Source organism: Zeus faber, assembly GCF_960531495.2.
Source record: "Zeus faber genome assembly, chromosome: 1".
Classification (NCBI taxonomy): domain Eukaryota; kingdom Metazoa; phylum Chordata; class Actinopteri; order Zeiformes; family Zeidae; genus Zeus; species Zeus faber.
This window is the reverse complement of record NC_137193.1, coordinates 47,143,544-47,163,069: the sequence shown is the minus strand read 5'-3', so window position 1 is coordinate 47,163,069 and position 19,526 is coordinate 47,143,544. Positions and strand designations below refer to the sequence as shown.

At 42.3% G+C, this 19,526-nt stretch overlaps 1 protein-coding gene across 1 annotated transcript; it reads left to right on the top strand.

Moving 5' to 3' along the window:
* Window positions 1-614: 614 nt before the first annotated feature.
* On the top strand, window positions 615-15,884 carry tnni3k (TNNI3 interacting kinase). Its single transcript, XM_080012664.1, has 25 exons — window positions 615-745; window positions 1,066-1,174; window positions 1,324-1,409; window positions 1,795-1,892; window positions 2,235-2,345; window positions 2,429-2,527; window positions 3,149-3,287; window positions 3,578-3,722; window positions 4,003-4,107; window positions 4,217-4,311; window positions 4,459-4,608; window positions 4,705-4,788; window positions 4,881-4,937; window positions 5,581-5,673; window positions 7,889-7,946; window positions 8,031-8,225; window positions 9,119-9,223; window positions 9,320-9,372; window positions 9,851-9,903; window positions 10,493-10,625; window positions 10,911-11,020; window positions 13,636-13,695; window positions 14,055-14,224; window positions 14,882-14,961; window positions 15,341-15,884. The coding sequence occupies exons 1-25, from the start codon at window positions 706-708 to the stop codon at window positions 15,424-15,426; spliced, it is 2,514 nt and encodes an 837-aa protein (XP_079868790.1). The 5' UTR covers window positions 615-705; the 3' UTR covers window positions 15,427-15,884.
* Window positions 15,885-19,526: the final 3,642 nt, after the last annotated feature.

Below are 19,526 nucleotides of genomic sequence, written 5' to 3'. Positions count from 1 at the left end.
CTGGTCTGTCTTGATTAATGGGAACCAGGGGGAGGTAGGAAAAAGTGGCTCATTGTTTGGTCCACTGACCTGAGTGGTTTTTCGCCTCATACTGTTGATCTACTCATCGGATCTGATGTCTGTCTGTCAGGATGCAGACGATAGTAAAACACAAAGGCCTCAGGTTGGGGTTTCGTGATCAAAAGGTGAAGACGCATTAGGTGTGAAAAGAGGGAAAGAGAGAGGTTTCCTGACAGTCATTTATATGGTCCCATCGTCCAGTCCCAATTGGCATTTACCTTGACAGGTGTTAGCAGATCCTGTGATCTCAGCGAGGGAATGCAGTCCTGGCTGTGTCTGCTATGTACATATACTGCTCAGTCTCCTTTTGAGAGCAGGTACAATATTTAGTGTTGGTCACTGTCTACGGTTGTTGTATTAAAAGATTACAGGACAGTATAAGACCATGATCAAGTGTTTAATAGACTATTGGTTCTAGTACACAAACACACATTCAAACTGGCCCGATCACATTCAAAGGGAGATCAGTTGTCATAGTTGTGAGGCATTCCACTCAAAGAAGTTTATTTTTAGCACCAAGCTGTGATCCCCTTTATCTGGCCCTGTGTAATTGTGGTACAGACAGAGAGCGCAGGAGATAGTATTACTGCTTCACTCTGGCGAAGCAAACCACACTACACTCACTGAAAGAAAATAATCTCATCAATGGGAAATTATAAATCAAGACCAACTCAGACTTGCACAGGTAAATAGCATCTTTATGGTTTGTCTACAAGACTACAAGATTTTCAAGCAGGAAAGTGGAATTATGTGACCTGGTTTATGCCTCAGTCGTGGTTTATTATTCATGCAAATTTGAGAACATAATCGTTTATATTTCACACTACCTGTCAGATGGCGTTGTAATGAAAACCAGGTAACAATGTGCAGGATTATTTGATACATTTCTAGAACGTTGATTTTTGCAAAGACATTCGTTCAAATTTCACAATGTCACTTATCTGATAGTATTGTATATTATGACTAGCAATCCAAATGTCATGATGTCTTTTTTTCGTCATGAAGATGAGTGGAAAAAAAAGGTGAGCGAATCGTACTCGGTGATCATCGAGAAGTTGGAGGATGACCTGCACGTCAAGGAAGACGAGCTGGTGCAGCTAAAACATGTTTTCAGGTGGGAGTGAACAACCATAACCTAATCTGTCATGTTCTACAAATCATTTAGTATATAAATATATATTTAAAAAGGAGCAATGGGTTTGTATCCTCGCTGGATTCTTATTCTGTTTCCAAGTGTATAAATGTGAATTTTCTGTGGCTCAGCTCTGATGAAGCTTTTCAGAAAGTGAACTTCAGCTACAGGACTGAAAGCGGTCTCTCCCTCCTGCATCTGTGCTGTTCATGTGGAGGTATGCTCAATTGCTGGCCAGCTATTTTTAGCTGTTCGCCTAAAACACTACACTGGGATAGAAGATTATTTTACAAGATCTGGCTTTATTTTCTAAATTGATGTTAAATTTCATCCCCATACAAGTTAGATTTGGTTATTTATATTAGATTACGTCATGTGTTACAGCTTTTTAAACTGACTCAACCAGCTGTTTACAGTATAAGTAACCCTAAATACCTGTACCACAGTGTTCTACCTATCTATATCTTTTACCTGTCTATATATGCCCTCTTTTTGGATTTTGGATTCCCAAAACTGTAATTTTCCCCAAGCGCACAGTCTGAAAGCGTGTCAATTCGCACCAGATAATTCTATTTCACGGCCTGAGTCGTCTTTCTTACCAGGGAACAAGACTCACATTCGGACTCTGATGCTGAAAGGCCTGCGTCCATCTAGATTGACCAAGAATGGATTCACAGCCCTCCACCTGGCAGCTTATAAGGTGAAAATAAGAGGAATTTTATAAAAGATTCACAAGCCCTGATTTCAATCCTGGATCCATCTGGGGTTCGTGAGATGTCATTGGATGAATACCTAGTTTGAATTCCAGAATGAATTCCTAGATTAACCACATGGTGGAGTGCAAGTCGCATACAAAGCCAGTTGGATGGTCCACTGCAGTTAATGCGTGGTTTGTTCAAAACTTGATGGTACAGTGATAGAACTGGTGTTGAGGTGCGTAAAACAACACCATCATTGGCCAAGGGATGGCCAGTAGTTTGATGTGAAGGGCTGTTCACACCCTGTTGGAGGATGTACAGCCATTTGTGTTCCTATGGCCCAGGATGATGCTGAGCTGGTGACCGCTCTGCTCCATGGGGGGTCTGACGTGCAGCAGGTGGGCTACGGGGCTCTGACCGCCCTGCACATCGCCACCGTGTCTGGACATCTTGAGGTCAAGAAACAACTTGTTTTCCAAACCAATTCATATGACAATCAAAGCTTCCACCGATGATGTTTATTTGTTTGTCTCCTCAGGCAGTAGATATCCTCCTCCAGCACGGAGCTTACGTCAACGTCCAGGATGCTGTGTTTTTCACCCCCTTGCACATTGCTGCGTACTACGGCCACGAGCAGGTCATTGTTAGTGTCAGGTCTTCCGCTGCATCAGGGCTGTTCAACTGGCGGCCCAGGGGCCAAATGTGGCCCTCCAATAAACCTAAACTGGTCCTTTGAATACATCTGAAGGTTGCCAATGAAAATTATAGATTATATAAATGTGAAAAAGTAGTAAAACAAAACAAAGGTTGCATATTACTATGCAGGAGCAGTACTTAAAGAATAATAGCTGTGTGTTTATTCTCAGTCTTTAAACTTTTAAAGAACTGATAAAGATACTTTGAAGAATAAGGAGTGCATTTTATTTTTTGATTGTTTTACAATTCTGTTTCAACAAATACAATATCCTGCTTAATCTATGTGGCCATTTATCTGGAAACAAATCTGGCCCCTAACACAATTTAAATGACCAGCCCTGAGCTAAATGTTGCTTGCTGTAATAATAATAACTTTATTTGTGTAGCACCTATAATATTATTAATTCTATATTACTATCGATAATGGTGTTGGACCTTTTTAATAATTGTAAGGAAATTTATTGGATCTATTTGGATTGAATATAGGAATAGGTAATAGGTAAACCACTGCACAGTTTGCAGTGTTTTACCCATTCTAACATGTTTGTGTTTCTTCTCCCAGGTGGTGAAGCTGCTGCTGAAGTTCAGTGCGGACGTGAATGTGAGTGGAGAGGTGGGCGACAGGCCGCTGCACCTGGCCGCCGCCAAGGACTTCCTGGGCATCGTCAAGCTGCTGATGGCGGAGGGAAGCAAGGCTGATGGTGAGACTCTGAGCTTGTGATGTGTTTGAGGCCTTGAATGTGTGAACACAATAAAATACGGTCACATGTACTCCCCTTGTCCAGAGCCTCTTCTCTCGTCCACAGCACGAGTTGCGCTGGCTGGGTCCTTCGAATTCTCAAACTTTTCTGATTGCCTCTCAGCTAATTGCAAGCAATTACATATAGCACTCATGGATGAAGTGGACAATATGTCGTCTAGGAATCATTGTAGTGTTGATTAATTAACTGCTCAGGGAGTATACGTGTCTGACTTTTTCCACAACCTCTAGTAAATGCCCAGGACAATGAGGACCACGTGCCGCTCCACTTCTGTGCACGGTTCGGACACCAGCAGATCGTGCGCTTCCTCCTGCAGGGCAGCTTTGGCGTCCAGCCCCACTCTGTCAACATCTATGGGGACACGCCACTGCATTCGTAAGTCTTTCACATTTTTACTGCTTTTCTTAGAATAGCCAGATAAGATAGGACTCTATTAATCCTCAGAAGAAAAGAAACAATGGAGTCAAGAAACACGTGTACACATCTATCTAAACCAAGTAGTACATATGAAGTAGCACAATGCTTACTAGTGAGCCCAATATGGTCTACAGTGAGAAGTAGATGAGCAAGTAAAAGAAACGGGTTAGAAATCAGATATCTATGCAGTTTTGTACAATATTAAATCAATGTTGTCGTTACACTTGTGTTTCACCAGGGCCTGCTATCATGGCAAATTTGAGGTAGTGAAGGAGATCATTCAGCTTTCTGGCGCCGACAGTTTGTCAAAGGAGAATATCTTCAGCGAAACTGCCTTCCACAGGTATCAAACTGCTTTACTTTCACAGCAAATATTCATATTATTTTCAACTTGTCAACTTGTTTAAAGTTAAAATCCACCTGAGTGGATGTGTGTTTGTTTTTTTTCACAGTGCCTGCACCTACGGTAAAAACCTGGAAATGATTAAGTTCTTGTTGAGCCAAAACACAATGAGCATCAACCATCAAGGCCGGGATGGACACACTGGTACTTCTTACTTCAAGTAATACACAATTACACTTATCTATCCTTTTAACATCAGGTCTGTATGAGATCACTCATGCGTTTGATGTGTGTGTGTGTGTGTGTTAGCCGTGTCGTCCATCACCCCTGACTCCAAACCTGTGTTTTCAGCGCTGCACAGTGCCTGTTTCCATGGCCACATCCGTGTGGTGCAGTTCCTGCTGGACAGTGGCGCCGACATGAACCTGGTGGCCTGTGACCCGAGCCGGTCCAGCGGGGAGAAGGACGAGCAGACTTGCCTGATGTGGGCCTACGAGAAAGGTGCGTCGATACCATGGAGATGATGGATTTTGCATGGCCAGGAATTCTGGACGCTCCTCCTGTGACCTCTCCCTCCATGTTGTTTTATCTTCTCAGGTCATGACGCCATCGTCACTTTGCTAAAACACTACAAACGCCCCGACGACTCCCCGTGTAACGAGTACTCTCAGCCAGGAGGGGGTAGGTCCTCCCCTCTCCTGTTCCTCCCATTGGTTAAATAGCACTCTAATAACTTTATTTACTCAGCCTGCATATGTGTTGCCTTTTTCCAGATGGCTCCTATGTTTCTGTGCCATCTCCTTTGGGAAAGATCAAAAGCATGACCAAAGGTACTGGATCAAAGCATAAAAGAGTTGAAGTGTAGTTCCTGTTCCGGTTTAGCGTCAGGGACTTCTCGCATGTATTTTAAAACCAAAACAGCAACTGGGACATGGGGAATAGTGTGCCCTTTCTATTTATTAAAAAAAAAAGAGTAATCAATCTTACCTCAAACATTTTGTTGATTAGTCCAAAGCGAACAGCGAAGCAGTAAACGGTGAACTTTAAGCAAGCGCCAAGTCAGTCTGAGGTAAAGCTGTTGAGATTTGTATGTGATCTCACCATGACAAAAAAAATTTAATTTAATAGCCTGAGACTTGAAAACTGCCATCACTAATCATCCCCAATTGCCTTTGTCCACCATGTTTTCATGGCATAAAAACTAACTGTATACAGCATTAGGGAATTAGACATCAAATTGATTCATTGATGATTTGACTCTACAGTGACAATTTTAACACAGAAAAAAACAAGAGAATACCTAAGAAGTAAAAACAATTTTTGGATTGAATTAATCAATTTTAAAGGTATTGTTCATACAGTTCACAGAACCATTTGAGTTAAGGTTTGTTTTGTATGTAACAGTAAAACCACAGTGTTCTCAGACACAGCGCTATAACATTTTGCTGTAAAATTTCATCCTGTGTTTTTCAGAGAAGGCTGATGTTCTTCTGCTCAGAGCAAGTCTTCCGTCCCATTTCCACCTGCAGCTTTCTGAGCTGGAGTTCAATGAGATCATCGGCTCAGGTGAAACTACACGATCCCATCTCTTCTCACCCCTGGATGATCTGCTTTACCAAAGAATAATACATTTAGCCCCCCCTGTGTTATCTTTGCTCTTGTCCACATGTAAAGACATGTTGTTCTTGTGTATAATAGGTGGTTAATTGAATCTAAAACACTTCCTGTATTGCAACAGTTTCCTTATCGGCAGTATTTTCCTGCGTTTTTCTTGGCTCTGGTGACATTTTCAAAATTCAGATATATCAAGGAGGATTGGGACTTTCAGCTGGTTCTTACAGTGGCGCTACACACTAGAATTAAGAGACCAAGCTTATTTTTTTCCCTTATTCTTTGGTATACAAATGTTGTTTTTAAACACTGGGAATTGTTTTAATCTGAATCTATTCTTTTGGCCAAGTAAATTTTTTTGGCAAAACACGTACAGTATATTAAGGCCATACAGGGAATTTCTCATGGTCATGATTGGTGTAAAGCTGTACAGACAATTAGCATTAAAAACAAATAAATAAATAAAATCAAAATCATGCAGATACAGGTCACCAGCTCCAGTTAATGTTCACATCAACCATCAAAATGGGGGGAAAAATGTGATGTCAGTGTTTTTGACCGTGGCATGATTTTTGGTGCCAGACGGGCTGGTTTAGGTATTTCTGTAACTGCTGATCTCCTGGGATTTTCACACATAATAGTCTCTAGAGTTTACTAGAATTTTGTGAGAAAAAGAAAAACATCCAGTGAGCAGCGGTTCTGTGGACAGAAACACCTTGTTGATGAGAGAGGTCAACAGAGAATGGCCAGACTGGTTCGAGCTGACAGAAAGTCTACGGTAACTCAGGTAACCACTCTGTACAACTGTGGCGATTGCGGGTAATTCTTTCTTGGCACACGTTGTGCCTGGTAATACTAATCAATCATCGTTTCAATGCCAAAGCCTCTACAGCCTCATTCCTCTGCTAAGCTGGAATGTAAATTGAAGGGTGGTGTTGTAGGGAACAGGGTTGGCATGGTGATGAGGACATCTTGCTGGCTAACAGCTGCACACATGGTGATATTCCCTCCACACTGTCCAGGGACATTCACAATGGCAAGGTGGCCAATAATATTCTGTCCCCGCCCCCTTCTTTTGGCTAGGTTAAAGCCAACCTCAGTAAAAATATAAATGTGCTGAATTGCAGTGGCATCCAGCTCTAAGACTCTCTTAAACAGACCAAATAATATGAGGAATAGACAAAGTGAATGTTATTTAATATTGTGTTGCCTGCAGTTCTGTGGTTCTGTATTTCTCTTAGTCGTATGGTATTGTTTGCCGCCACCATGTCTACAAGAGGGGCCTTCTGTTCCGGTGTGAGCAGCCGGTGTCTTCCACCGTAGCCTCGTCGTCTCAGTTCTGCAGTATATCCAAAAATATGATTGGTTAGAGTAAGCTTTTTATCCTAATATGAAATGACATTACTGTAACATTGGCCAACAATCACTTAGTAACATAGGCCTACTGATATGCAGTATACTACAGTATACATACATAAAGAGCTGTAGCATAGTGTAGATGGTAGGTAACTTACCGGTTCCATTCCTGAATGTACGGATGATCGATGCAACCCGGTAGTGGCTCAGGTTGGGCTGAACTCTGCCCAGCCTCCCTCATCCTCAATCCATGGTTGAGCACGTGGTCAACCAATGTTGCCCTGGTCTCATCTGAGTCAACTGCACGTCCTCGTCCTCGTCCTCGTCCTCGTCCTCGTCCTCCTCTCACTCTCACTCTCACTCCTTGCCCTCTAGCTCTTGCTTCACCACTGACCTCCATTTTCCTCCAAAACAGGAGAGCTCATCTTTAGCCTTTACTACTGCTTAGTGCTAAAGCTCTGATTTCAAAGTGAACAATTAAGCAGCTAGTGTTTGAACCTGTGAGGAGTGGCTGTTGCCACTTGCTAAATAAAGCTTGGCGTTGTGATTGGCGTTGCTTTACAAGGGAACACAAGAGATTTTAATTTTGAGTGTTGTGCCTGATGTAGAGAACTTTGTGTAGTGTTTTGCAAAAAGTGTGATTTAGAAAACTGAGTGTAAAGCAGAAATTGTGCTTTTCATTTGCATTTGAAGTTCCAGTTTTAGTGTGTAAACAATTGTGAAAAACGGTAAATGCTCATTAACAGTCAAGTATGTGACCTTTAACACTACTGCCTCTACTCCCACTACTGACACTAATCTTCCTCACCAACAGGCTCCTTTGGAAAGGTCTACAGAGGGAAGTGCCGAAACAAAATTGTGGCCATAAAACGGTAAACAGGCATAGAACCTTCCTTCCTTCGCCTTCTGCTCAGTCCAGACAAACTAAGTGACGAGCTCCTCAACTCAACCTGTAGTTATCGAGCCAACACCTACTGCTCCAAGTCGGACGTGGACATGTTCTGCAGGGAGGTCTCCATCCTGTGTCGACTCAACCACCCCTGCGTCATCCAGTTTGTGGGGGCGTGTCTGGACGACCCCAGCCAGTTCGCCATCGTCACCCAGTACGTTTCCGGAGGATCCCTCTTCTCCCTGCTGCACGAACAGAAGAGGTGAGGAAAGACTCCACACACCTGCAGATACTTGTTTCTTAAAAACTTGGAGAAATATAGTGTCTACATCCGAGACCTGTCCCAGAAACGTGCAGTCTTAACAATTTGATACTGAGGCTCTCTTTATCAGAATCAGAATCAGTCAATCAGGAATTTGTCCTGGTAGGGATTGGTGCATTGATGTAGGGACAATTACCATAAAAAGCTGACCAGTCAGAAAAAGAAAATAGCCAAATATACAAAAATAGTCAAAAAACAAAAACAGCCAAATATACAAAAATAGCCCAAAAAAGCCAAATATACAAAAAATTTCCAAACATATGCAAATATACAAAATGTGATTCTATACACATGGTAAGTTAAAGTTTAAATCCGTGACTGTGGTCTGAGAGGCAGCATGGTTGCTCATTAGGCTGTTGGGTATAAAATACAAGTATAGATGGAATTATTGATCAAAGTTAACTATATGTTTACAATATGTAGCGTACCAAAAGACATAAATATTAAAGTGTACATTATTTCAACCAATAGACCGTTTAAGTTAATTTCCCAAATGAGAACCCAGTTCTTGTCTTTATCATGCGTAATGATGTTCCCGTGACTTATATAATTTGTGTATAAAATACTTTGTAATTTATGGTGCCTGATTACCCCACATAGCGACACATGTTTGGGGCAAAATTCTCTGCCTCTGCTCTCTGGTATCTGTGAATGAATCTGTCCCCTCCGCTGCCTCCATCATCGATCCAGAAGTGTTGCATTAACTCGCAGCCCAGGTGTTTCCTTGATAGACTGCCCTGATCGATTGGTGTAAAGTGGCGGCAGGGTGATTGGCAGCGGTCCATTGATCGCACGCTAAGTGGCGGCTGCGTTAACGATGTGTCAATGAACAGGCTGATCGACCTGCAGTCGAAGCTCATCATTGCCATCGACGTCGCCAAGGGCATGGAGTACCTGCACAACCTCACACAACCCATAATCCACCGGGACCTCAACAGGTTAGCTGTATCGGCGATAGGTCCCATTGGGTGGGGGATGATACGTGAAATAACCGTCGTTATGGTGCTAAACATTGATCAACATGTTGCTTCCAGTCACAATATCCTGCTCTACGAGGATGGACACGCTGTGGTGGCTGATTTTGGAGGTAAGGTGGTGATCTTGTACCATTGTTTCCTCTGACATGCTCCTGTCTTTACAAGGAGGGAAACGAACGAATGAAGGAAGAAAGACAGAAAAACCATTGAATTCATTGTTACTTTCCCGGAAGCTCAGTTACCTTAGAGGGGATAAATGATACAGGGGATGGATGAGTAATCAAACAAAAATAATTAATAAAAATAAACAAAGAAAAGCTAAAAGAAAGAATGAAAGTAAAAACAATAATGAAGAAAGATAGAGAAAACAATCTGAAGGAAATAAAGAAAAATAATAATCAACAATTAAAAATCATCCTTAAAAATCTCTCTGTTTGTGAGGCTCAGTTAGATGTTAATGAATTAAAATGAATACTTAAATCCAATTAAAAGTGTGTGTGTGTGTGTGTGTGTGTGTGTCTGTGTGTGTGTGTGTGTGTGTGTGTGTGTGTGTGTGTGTGTGTGTGTGTGTGTGTGTCCCTTTTGCAGAATCCAGATTCCTTCAATCTGTGGATGAGGACAACATGACAAAACAGCCCGGGGTCAGTCCCCGTGTTTTATTCAAATTACATTTTTTCAATTTCTCAAATTAGAATCATTAACGTAAGCATGCAAGGCATGATCGCTGCCGAGGGCAGGGCGTTCTGCATGCCGACAAATGGAGTTGGATAATTCCAGGTTCAGAAAATAAAGCCCCTGTCATTGCTTTGAGGAGGACTTTTATACTCTGGACCGGGAAGTACTGTCCCAACTCAACTAACAAACATCTCTTATACAATTGAACATCTTGTGGTTTAAACACAAATGGCATCACTTAGCTCCAGAAGAGAAGCTTGTGTGTGTGTGTGTGTGTGTGTGTGTGTGTGTGTGTGTGTGTGTGTGTGTGTGTGTGTGTGTGTGTGTGTGTGTGTGTGTGTGTGTGTGTGTGTGTGTGTGTGTGTGTGTGTGTGTGTGCGCGCGCTGACTCAACTCACCAGCGCAGAATGCTGTTGCTGCAGTTTGGTGCTGAGTGCTTCTGCTTCCCCGGGAACGAACCCATTGTCCTTCCAGGAGCTTGGTGATTTACATCAGTAATTGGGCTTGGGCTAATGTTCTCACAGTCGGTGTGTGTGTGTGTGTACACGCTCTCAGAACTTACGCTGGATGGCTCCGGAGGTCTTCACACAGTGCACGCGTTACACCGTCAAGGCAGACATGTTCAGCTATGCCCTGTGTCTGTGGGAGCTTCTGACCGGGGAGATCCCCTTCGCCCACCTTAAACCTGGTACCACACCTAACCTTTTGTCTGTGTTATGTCAGGGGGATATGCTATCTGGCATAAATGTGTCCACCCAGTGGCAGTTTGAGAAATATTAATTTTCATTCATTCATAGCAGTAGAGGGCCACTGCAGCTCACTGACTATACCTATTCACAACACTAAAAATATTGATCTTTTTGAATCCAACTTAATTTCCCACTGAGTAAACTCAACATTTTGGTAAATTTGTTAAACACAGTGAAAGGAAAAACCCTAAATTCATGTCTGAGTTGGTTTCCTCCCTCCTCAGCTGCTGCGGCTGCAGACATGGCCTACCATCAGATCCGACCTCCTATCGGTTACTCCATCCCCAAACCCATCTCTGCTCTTCTGATGCGGGGCTGGAACGCCTCCCCGGAGGCAAGTGGCCTGTGTGTGGTATATAACCTTTTTTTTTGATTTTCTGTAAAGGGATTATTCTCTAGACCAAAGAGCCCAACAAGATAAGGTAAGCCCTTATTTTCTCTATGGATATATATAGTATAGAGGCCGGGAGCCGAGTCAGTGATTTCTGAGTCAGCTGCAAACGGCCGCAATTGATGTTCAACAATTATGAATGGGAAAGGCGAATCCCCAGATGCCAGATTATCCCATAGCGGTTCACTTCTACCTGTACAGACAACCCGCACCATCCTCCCTGGGTGCCGTGCCGTGCCGTGCCGTGCCGTGATGTTCAGGCCTGGAACGCTTATTTTGCCTCATGACAATCATTAGAGGGCCAAGCATGTTGGTACATTTCACCCCGTCCTCCCAAGATGCATCTGGCTGCACTGTTTGCCAGGCGGCGTTGCCGGCCAACCGGCCCTCTGAATGTCACAGAGGAGCTTGCGTGGGTTATCACCTTGTCCCTGGTGCTCCAAGGTGAAACTGGGTCAATCAAAATATAATCAAATATAATTCAAACATTGATGATCCTCAGTGGACTCAAGGCCCATGAAACAACAAATAAATGAGAATTTACATTTTGGTTTCAAGTTAAATAGTTAGATATGTAAATATGTAGGTAGATAGATGAATGTATAGAGAGCTAGATAGATAGATACTTCATTCAACAGCAGATGACATCAAAACAATAATAATAAAGTAATCAGAATAATAAAACTGGCTATTCACAATAAACCTAATAAATAACAATTTGAAAAGTGGAAATATACTGCACAATAAATAAAAATAAATGATCAGTAAATTGTTAACCTCTGTATCAACAATTCACATTCTGAAAATAGGAAATGATTCAAGTTTGTATACATACATATGAAATAATGCAATTAAATACTTCTGATAATGAATTATAAAATTAAGTTTTTTAAGTTAAGGTGTTTACTTGTGTTGCATGTAATAGGGGTGTAATTTAATGAGCGCTGTGTCAAGGCAGACCAGCATCTTCGGATGCGATGTATTATTGAGGAGCTCCGGGGTGGTACTGTTTGTTGTTTCACAGCGAGGAAAGAGATCTGAGGCAGCTTCTGAAGCAGAGTTCATCTCTGCGTCATGAGTGGGTGGACTGAATGAGCCACAGTGTGTGTGTGTGTGTGTGTGTGTGTGTGTGTGCGCGCACATTGGTTTCCAGTGTCCACCGTTTTTTTTTTTAGCCAGGTATCAACTTCTTGAGGATTATTTCATTAATAAATTATGTGGGATTCTCTACCCACCGGTACGGGCTTAGAGAGGGAAACAGAGTCTTTCTGACAGCGGGGCGGCGACATGGCATGAATTTTATTAATAATTATAAACAAAAAAGCCTGCTGGCCAAAACGATAAATAACAAACAATAGTAATGACAATCAGTCAGGCAGGAGGAATGACCACTTCCCTAGGTCCATGTCGGCTGATGAGCCCCGCGCACCATTCCCCCTCTGCAAGACAGACAAACATTGAGAAAGCTTCCTGTCCCAAATCAGACCAATCAGCGCCGCGTGGACGCTAATTCAGCAATTCGGGACAGCTGTGCGGCCTCGGGAAGAAATAGACATTTTTAATTAAAAAAAGACGTCTTCAGAACAAGATAAGAACAAATCAAATCTGCAAAAGGTTTTGGCTGTGTTCCCAGCACAAGCCCCCGAGGCGAACTTTGCTGTTGGTCTTTCTCTTGCTCTGAGAGCTCCCCTTGTCACGATTGCTCCAAATGGTGTTGCGTCATGGCAGGCCCCTTCAGCCTCCTTTTCTGAGTCACTCAATCTCCCTCTTTTCCCGGGTCGACAAGCTTGTTTTTTTCCAGAGCGTGTTTTGGATGTACTGTACCTTCTCAAATATAAACCGGTGCTCAAATTAAAAACCAGTAAAATGGGCCGTGTGTGTGTGTGTGTGTGTGTGTGTGTGTGTGTGTGTGTGTTTTTTCCTCGTCCAGCGCTGCACGACATGCACCGCGCCGTCACATGCTGTTCCTCCCTGTGTTTTTATTTTTAACTATTTGTTTTCGTTAGTTTCTACTTGTATGATGGCAACATTTTAAACCCAACTAAGGGACATTCCGCCTTGTATTAGGACTGTGGATTACCAAATGTAGAGAAAGAAATCTCTGGTCCACTGTGCGTCCCGTGTCTTCGAACAAAAAAAATGCAAGTTTATTTAGATGTATTTATTTTGAGAAGCATGGCATCCAGACGGAAAGTTTGATATAAATTCAAAGAGAGAGTTTTGGTTTGGTTTGGTTTTAGATATAAAAGCCTGTTTCCAATAAAAGCTTGGTCACTCTGCAGTTGGGGTAAATTAATGCCCCGGTCACTATTTGATGAAATACGGGTACTTTCAATTAATGACATTGTGCGATCGTTGCAATTGATTTCCCTATTTCTTATAATCTTATAAAGCAAATCCACTGCCACCTCCTCTCGCTGTTGAGTTTGAGCATCTTTCGCCGCCGAGTTCTTATCGAGTTCTTATTGAGTATCCTGCTGACAGTGCAGGACCCCGCCCCTTGGTCCGGCGCAAATTATTATTATGTTTTTTTGTTTTCTTTATATTTTTCTATTCAGGACAGACCTGAGTTCTCTGAAGTGGTGAACAATTTGGAAGAATGCCTCTGCAATGTTGAGGTTTGGATATTGTATTATAGGAAGTTAAAATAAAAATAAAAATACACACATATATATATATATAAATAAAAATGAATAAAACCTATATGGGCTTTTAAAAAAAAAAAATTGTTAATTTAATTTAAGTCCATATACTTAAGGTGTTCATACTATATGTGTATATGTTCATATATATTTTTGTGTGTATGTGTGTATATATATGTGTATGTATGTATTTATGTATGTATGTGTGTGTGTGTGTGTGTATATATATATATATATATATATTCCCATGAAATGTTATCTGTTGTTGATTGCTTGGTGTATTAGATGGTGCATTTTGATATGCTTGTGTGTGTGTGTGTCCTTGGCCTCCACAGCTGATGTCTCCGGCCTCCAGTAACAGCAGCGGCTCCCTGTCTCCATCCTCCTCCTCTGACTGCCTGGTGGGACGTGGCGGACCCAGCCGCAGCCACGTGGCCGCCCTTCGCTCACGTTTCGAGCTGGAATATGCCCTCAACGCTCGCTCCTACGCTGTCTGGACCCAGAGGTACGAAGAAACACACACACACACACACACACACACACACACCACACATACTGTATCTATTAGGCCGTTTTGGAAATTCTACGTCCTCTGATTGCTGTGGTTCTGGTCATGTCTGGGCCAGACCAGCAGCAGGCACTCGGCTCTCGCCATTGTTTCATTTGTTACATTGTTGACCACTTGTGCTACTTTACTGCAGTTGAGAGGAACGGAGTTGCTAGGATACAGCCAGAACACAAAGCAAAGTAAATGCAATGAAACATGCATGGTATTTTCTGACTCAGGACGAAAGTTTGTGTGTGTGTGTGTGTGTGTGTGTGTGTGTGTGTGTGTGTGTGTGTGTGTGTGTGTGTCCACGTGTCTACAACCAGTAAAAGAAGCTACTGGGGTGTCTGGTATCAGGGTGGCAGACAGTAGGGCCTGCTGTTGTGTTTTGCTGGTGTCTCGTAAGAAATTCCTTGGCACTCCATCATAAGCGTCATTCTAGCCTCTCCTCTCCAGAGAAAGTGCTCATCGTACAACTCCTGAGCACAGACACATTTTATCAATATTTGATTATGTGGGGCATATTAGTACGTCCAACCTCTGTGCTGCAGAAAAGAATCGCTCTCCCAGCGGGGTAGTGAATGAATGGTTGTTGATAATGTTGTTGGTTCACAGTGAGCGGCGCGGTGCTTCTGGAGGTGTCTCTCTGGAGGAACTCAGAAGGAACATGCAGTTTCCACCCATCGACCGCAATGGTTTGTGCATAAACACCAACATTACTACAGTTCTGGGAAGCAGAGGGAATGAAATACTGTTATAGGGATTCAAGTCAACTCAAATTCTATTCATATGTTTAAAGTTTAAAACAGGCCGCAATATTGAATTAAAAAATTATAGAATGTTGTACGTTTAATATATCAGTTCTTATATGATATTTTCTAATTGTTTATTGTTGACAAACAAACAAAATAAATTAGCACCTTGATATTTTTTGTTAAATTAAAAATATGTTATCATTGTTATCATTATAGATTCTTGCAGATTGTGGTGTTCAATTAAAATGACCCACATTCATATTCAAATCATATCCATATTATTCATTCTTATCCTTTATTTTCTTCTCTTCTTCCACAGGTTACGTGTCTGATCCCATGAGCACCATGCGCTTCCATGCCCATTCCTCCTTCAGCAGCAGTGGCAGCTTTGAGGACAGTAACTAATTATTTAATAAGGAAATAAATGTTTTATTAATAGTATTATATTTTATATTAATTAATCCAATTTAATTAACGTTATAATTATAATAATAATATAACACATTAATTACATTTTATCTTATTTAATTTTTTAACACTGGAGCCAGGGTATTCCGTTTGGGTAAAGCTGGAATTACTGTATATCCATATAATATGTCAGTTCCTCTTTAAAACAGGGTGGACATGATGGTCCGTTCTGTTATTTAGAGGATAAGTAAAAATAAAGAATTTATTGTTTAAGCAAGGAGGTTATGGATAAAGCGATGTTTTTTAACAAAGCTGAATAGAGCCAAATAGATCCATAGAAGTCAGGAATTGTCTGGTGTATTTCTACACATTCTTTTAAGTGGTCCTAACATTTATATTACCAAAAGTTACTGGTACAATTAGTATACAAATATGTGTGATCATTAAAGATATGCTAAAATATATAATATGGAGTTGTGTTATATTTTTGGTTGGTTGGTATTAGTGGTCGACCAATTGATAGGGCAGCGATTAATGAGGCAGATATTTGCACATATTGAGATTATCTACATCGGCTGATGCCTGTGCTTAGGAGGCCGATAAACAAAAATTTCTGCAAACTAGCAGTCAAAAATAGCAATTTTTCTATACATCGATTCTGGATGTTTGAAACAGTTTCAATACTCATTTTCCGTACTATCGATATACCAGTACCAGCTGCTCCTTGCTCTCTCTTCTCTCTGACAGTGAATCATACACACCGCTGCAGTGCCCACATAGCCCTGCCTCCTCTCACTCACTTGCAGTCTCATACGCTCTGGTTTATTATGGTGTGAGTTCATTAAAGATGGCATGTGCAGAGCCTCCATGGCTGCATGAGTGCTGTTTGGAAATACTTTGCATTTGAGGCAAAATGTAAACCTTAGTCAGAGAATTCGAATGGAGTTGTTTTTTTTTCTCCTCCAGACAGCGCTATACCGTGCTTGAGTTCTTGTGGCAGTTTTCCTGTGTTTTTATTTTAGATTTATTTTTCTGTTTCCTAACTTGTATGAAACGAAACTTTTTAAACACAACACTGTTATATTTAGTTTTGGTTCAATAAGGGAACAGAGCTGCAGGGGGACACAGAGCAGAGTGCAGATCATGGGCCCTCCCGATGCACACCATCGTGAAAATCTGCTACCTCAATGCCTATTCACACTTAAAAAAAAAAAGTATATTAGAATAAATCCTGCACTTCTGCAACGGGGTGACTATTTCCCGACTTTAGTATACACACAGTAAAGTTTCGTTTTTTGATCACCTGTGGAAATCTATTTAGTTGATGCATTTTATATTTAAAATTAGTGCACTGCAGAGACAATGCAGACAATAACGTTAGTGTCAAATAAATGTTAATTTAAGTTCAGCAATTTTGTGTCTGATTTGTTATTATTAGATTGTTGTATTTGATCAATTTGATTTGATGCAAAAAAAAACAACATGATATCGGCCATCAGCCACCCCACTTTCTAGATATTGGAATTAACATCAGCAATTGAAAAACCCATATCGGCCGACCACAAACTTTTACCTATGCAAATGTCTATTGATTGAAATTCTAACCCTAAAAAACCATGAAACCATGTAACATGGAGGTGTAGCAGTTCTCTTGCCACGCGTGTGGCTGTTCCATGGCTCCCCGACACAGAGACACAGGCAATGATGTGAAGGACAAACCACTTTATTGGCAGGATGTGATACACCAGGAGCAGACAGAATGGTGTCGAGACAAGAGCTCCCTCGCCAATGTGTGTGCGGATGGGTGATATAACCTGTTCTCATCAATTGCTCTGACTGGCTGCTTAAATCACACCACCCCCACACTACACAAGGCTGATAGAAAGCTGAAAAAAATCTGATTTGTTGATCCCAATTATTTTTTATTCTTTGAAAGGCCTAATGACACAATTATTCAGTGATTGGATTTGACAGGAGATTAAATGTAAAGGTAAGTTCTAAGGAAAAAACGACTTAAATAATTCAGGGAAATTCAGTGAAGCAGGCGATAAGTAGCTTTTTGTGAAGCAAGAGGTAGGATTGGCAGCAGTCACGACACAATCAGTGCCTAATTTGGGCACTTTTACACAGCCAATCATAAATCAATTAGTCTAAGTTACGATCTTGTCACCTGCTGGATGTATAATATAAATTACTCTCCTTAGTTCTTACAGTAACTAGGATTAGGAATAAACTATGAACTCACATAAATTTACACCAAGTGTTGCAAAAACCCTGTGCAAAATGGATACAATTATGTATATCTGATAAAAGCAAAAGTACTGTTGTGCTTTGCCCACTTGGCCAGTCACAGGAGATCTTAATGGGTGTTAGTGTGCTTTAAGCCAAGCTTAACCATGGGAGTTCTAAGAATTATAAATTATTCAATGGTTTTCTGGCATGAGTAGAAGAGTATCTCTTTACACAGGATTGGTGATAGGGCCTGCACTCGATATCTTTCACAAGATATCTTTTACTGACTTTTTGTCAGTAATTGAAAGGATAAAGACTTTTTGAGGTATCGCTGTAAACAAAGACACCACATGTCTCTGGGCTTCTGTAGAACCATGATACGTCTTGTTCTGATTTCACCATGTGATTAAGAAATGCCTTTATATTTTAGGATCACTTTCAAGTAACCATCTGATTGTTGTAAATGTTGTGTAAAACAAATCTCATATCTCTGGATATTTTTAATAGTACTTTGTGGTGGACCGAGGGGCGCAATTAAGCCGTGGCTGCAGACGGCAGCATGGCTTCCCCTTTCCTGCTCAGCTGCCTCGAGTCGGCTGAAATCAGCGCCCACACAGCACTGATTGGTCCGATTCAGGGCAGGGAGCTTTTTAATATTTGTCTGTCTTGCAGAGGGGATCAGCGCACAGGCTCGTCAGCTGACCAGGAGCCAGGCTGGAGTGTCATTTATCCTGCACCCAATGCATAATTCTGTACCATTTATCCTGTTGGCCAGCGAGCCTTTTTGTTCAGTTTTTATTAAAAAAAAACTCTGGCCATGTCGGCAATCCACAGCAAAAAAGACTCCCCAGGACCCACGCGGGATTCGCCAGGTCCCCAGCCCATCCCTGCGCTCCGGAGGGGAACGGCTGGGCCTTTCCTGCTCCCACAGGTGTCGAGGAACGCCACTTTTCTTTCCCGCATGGCACCCCTCCCACCAGCCCGGGGGAGGGCGGATGTTTCTGTGCTGTCCCCTCTCTGTCCCCCTTAAGCTCCCAGGGTGGTGCTGCCTCAGGAAATCAGGGAGCTGTGCAGGGGTGGGAGCAATGTGGGCAGCCCGGCTATGACCGCCAAGGACTGCCCCCGGATGGAACTCGGCTAGGTGGCTCGGGTCGGGACGGGATCAGGATTTGCTGAACTCGGGCTGTTCACAGACGATGATCCAGTAAAGCATAGTTCCACCAGGGGCTTTGGTGGAAGTTTTATGGGGAGAAATTTGCTGTGTGCATGCGGATATGCACACATATCTGATGGTCCGGCCAAAAATTTTTTACAAGGGGAAACCACGGCACGCTCACTCACCTGTGTTTTTTGCACATTGGGGACAGGTTATAATGAGTGAGCCATGACACTCAGACAGGAGAGGAAATAACCCAATTGTTGGTCCAAAAGAGCCAACGGGAAATGCTCTTCCAGGGCGCTCACCATAACCCGATGGCCGGTCACCTCAGTCACAATTAAACACAACAGCGGATAATGGCCTGCTTTTATTGGCCGGGCATTTGGGCAGATGTGCGTAATTGTCCGACATGTGTCCTGAGTGCCAGTTAGTCATCCCTCCGGCTACGCAAAGAGCGCCGTTGAGGCTCCTCTACTAGTCAAAGTCGCATTCAAAAGACTCGGATGGACCTCATCGGGCCGTCAGACCACAGTGGATTATGCAACCCGGTACCCCGAGGCATTGCACAGTATTATGCCCGAAGTGTGGTGCAGGCACTGCTTTGGGTCATCTCCTGCATCGGGAAATCTTGACCAACCAGGACACTACCTTTTATGTCACGTACACTGCGGGAACATTACAAGTTACTGGGCGTCCACTCAAATCA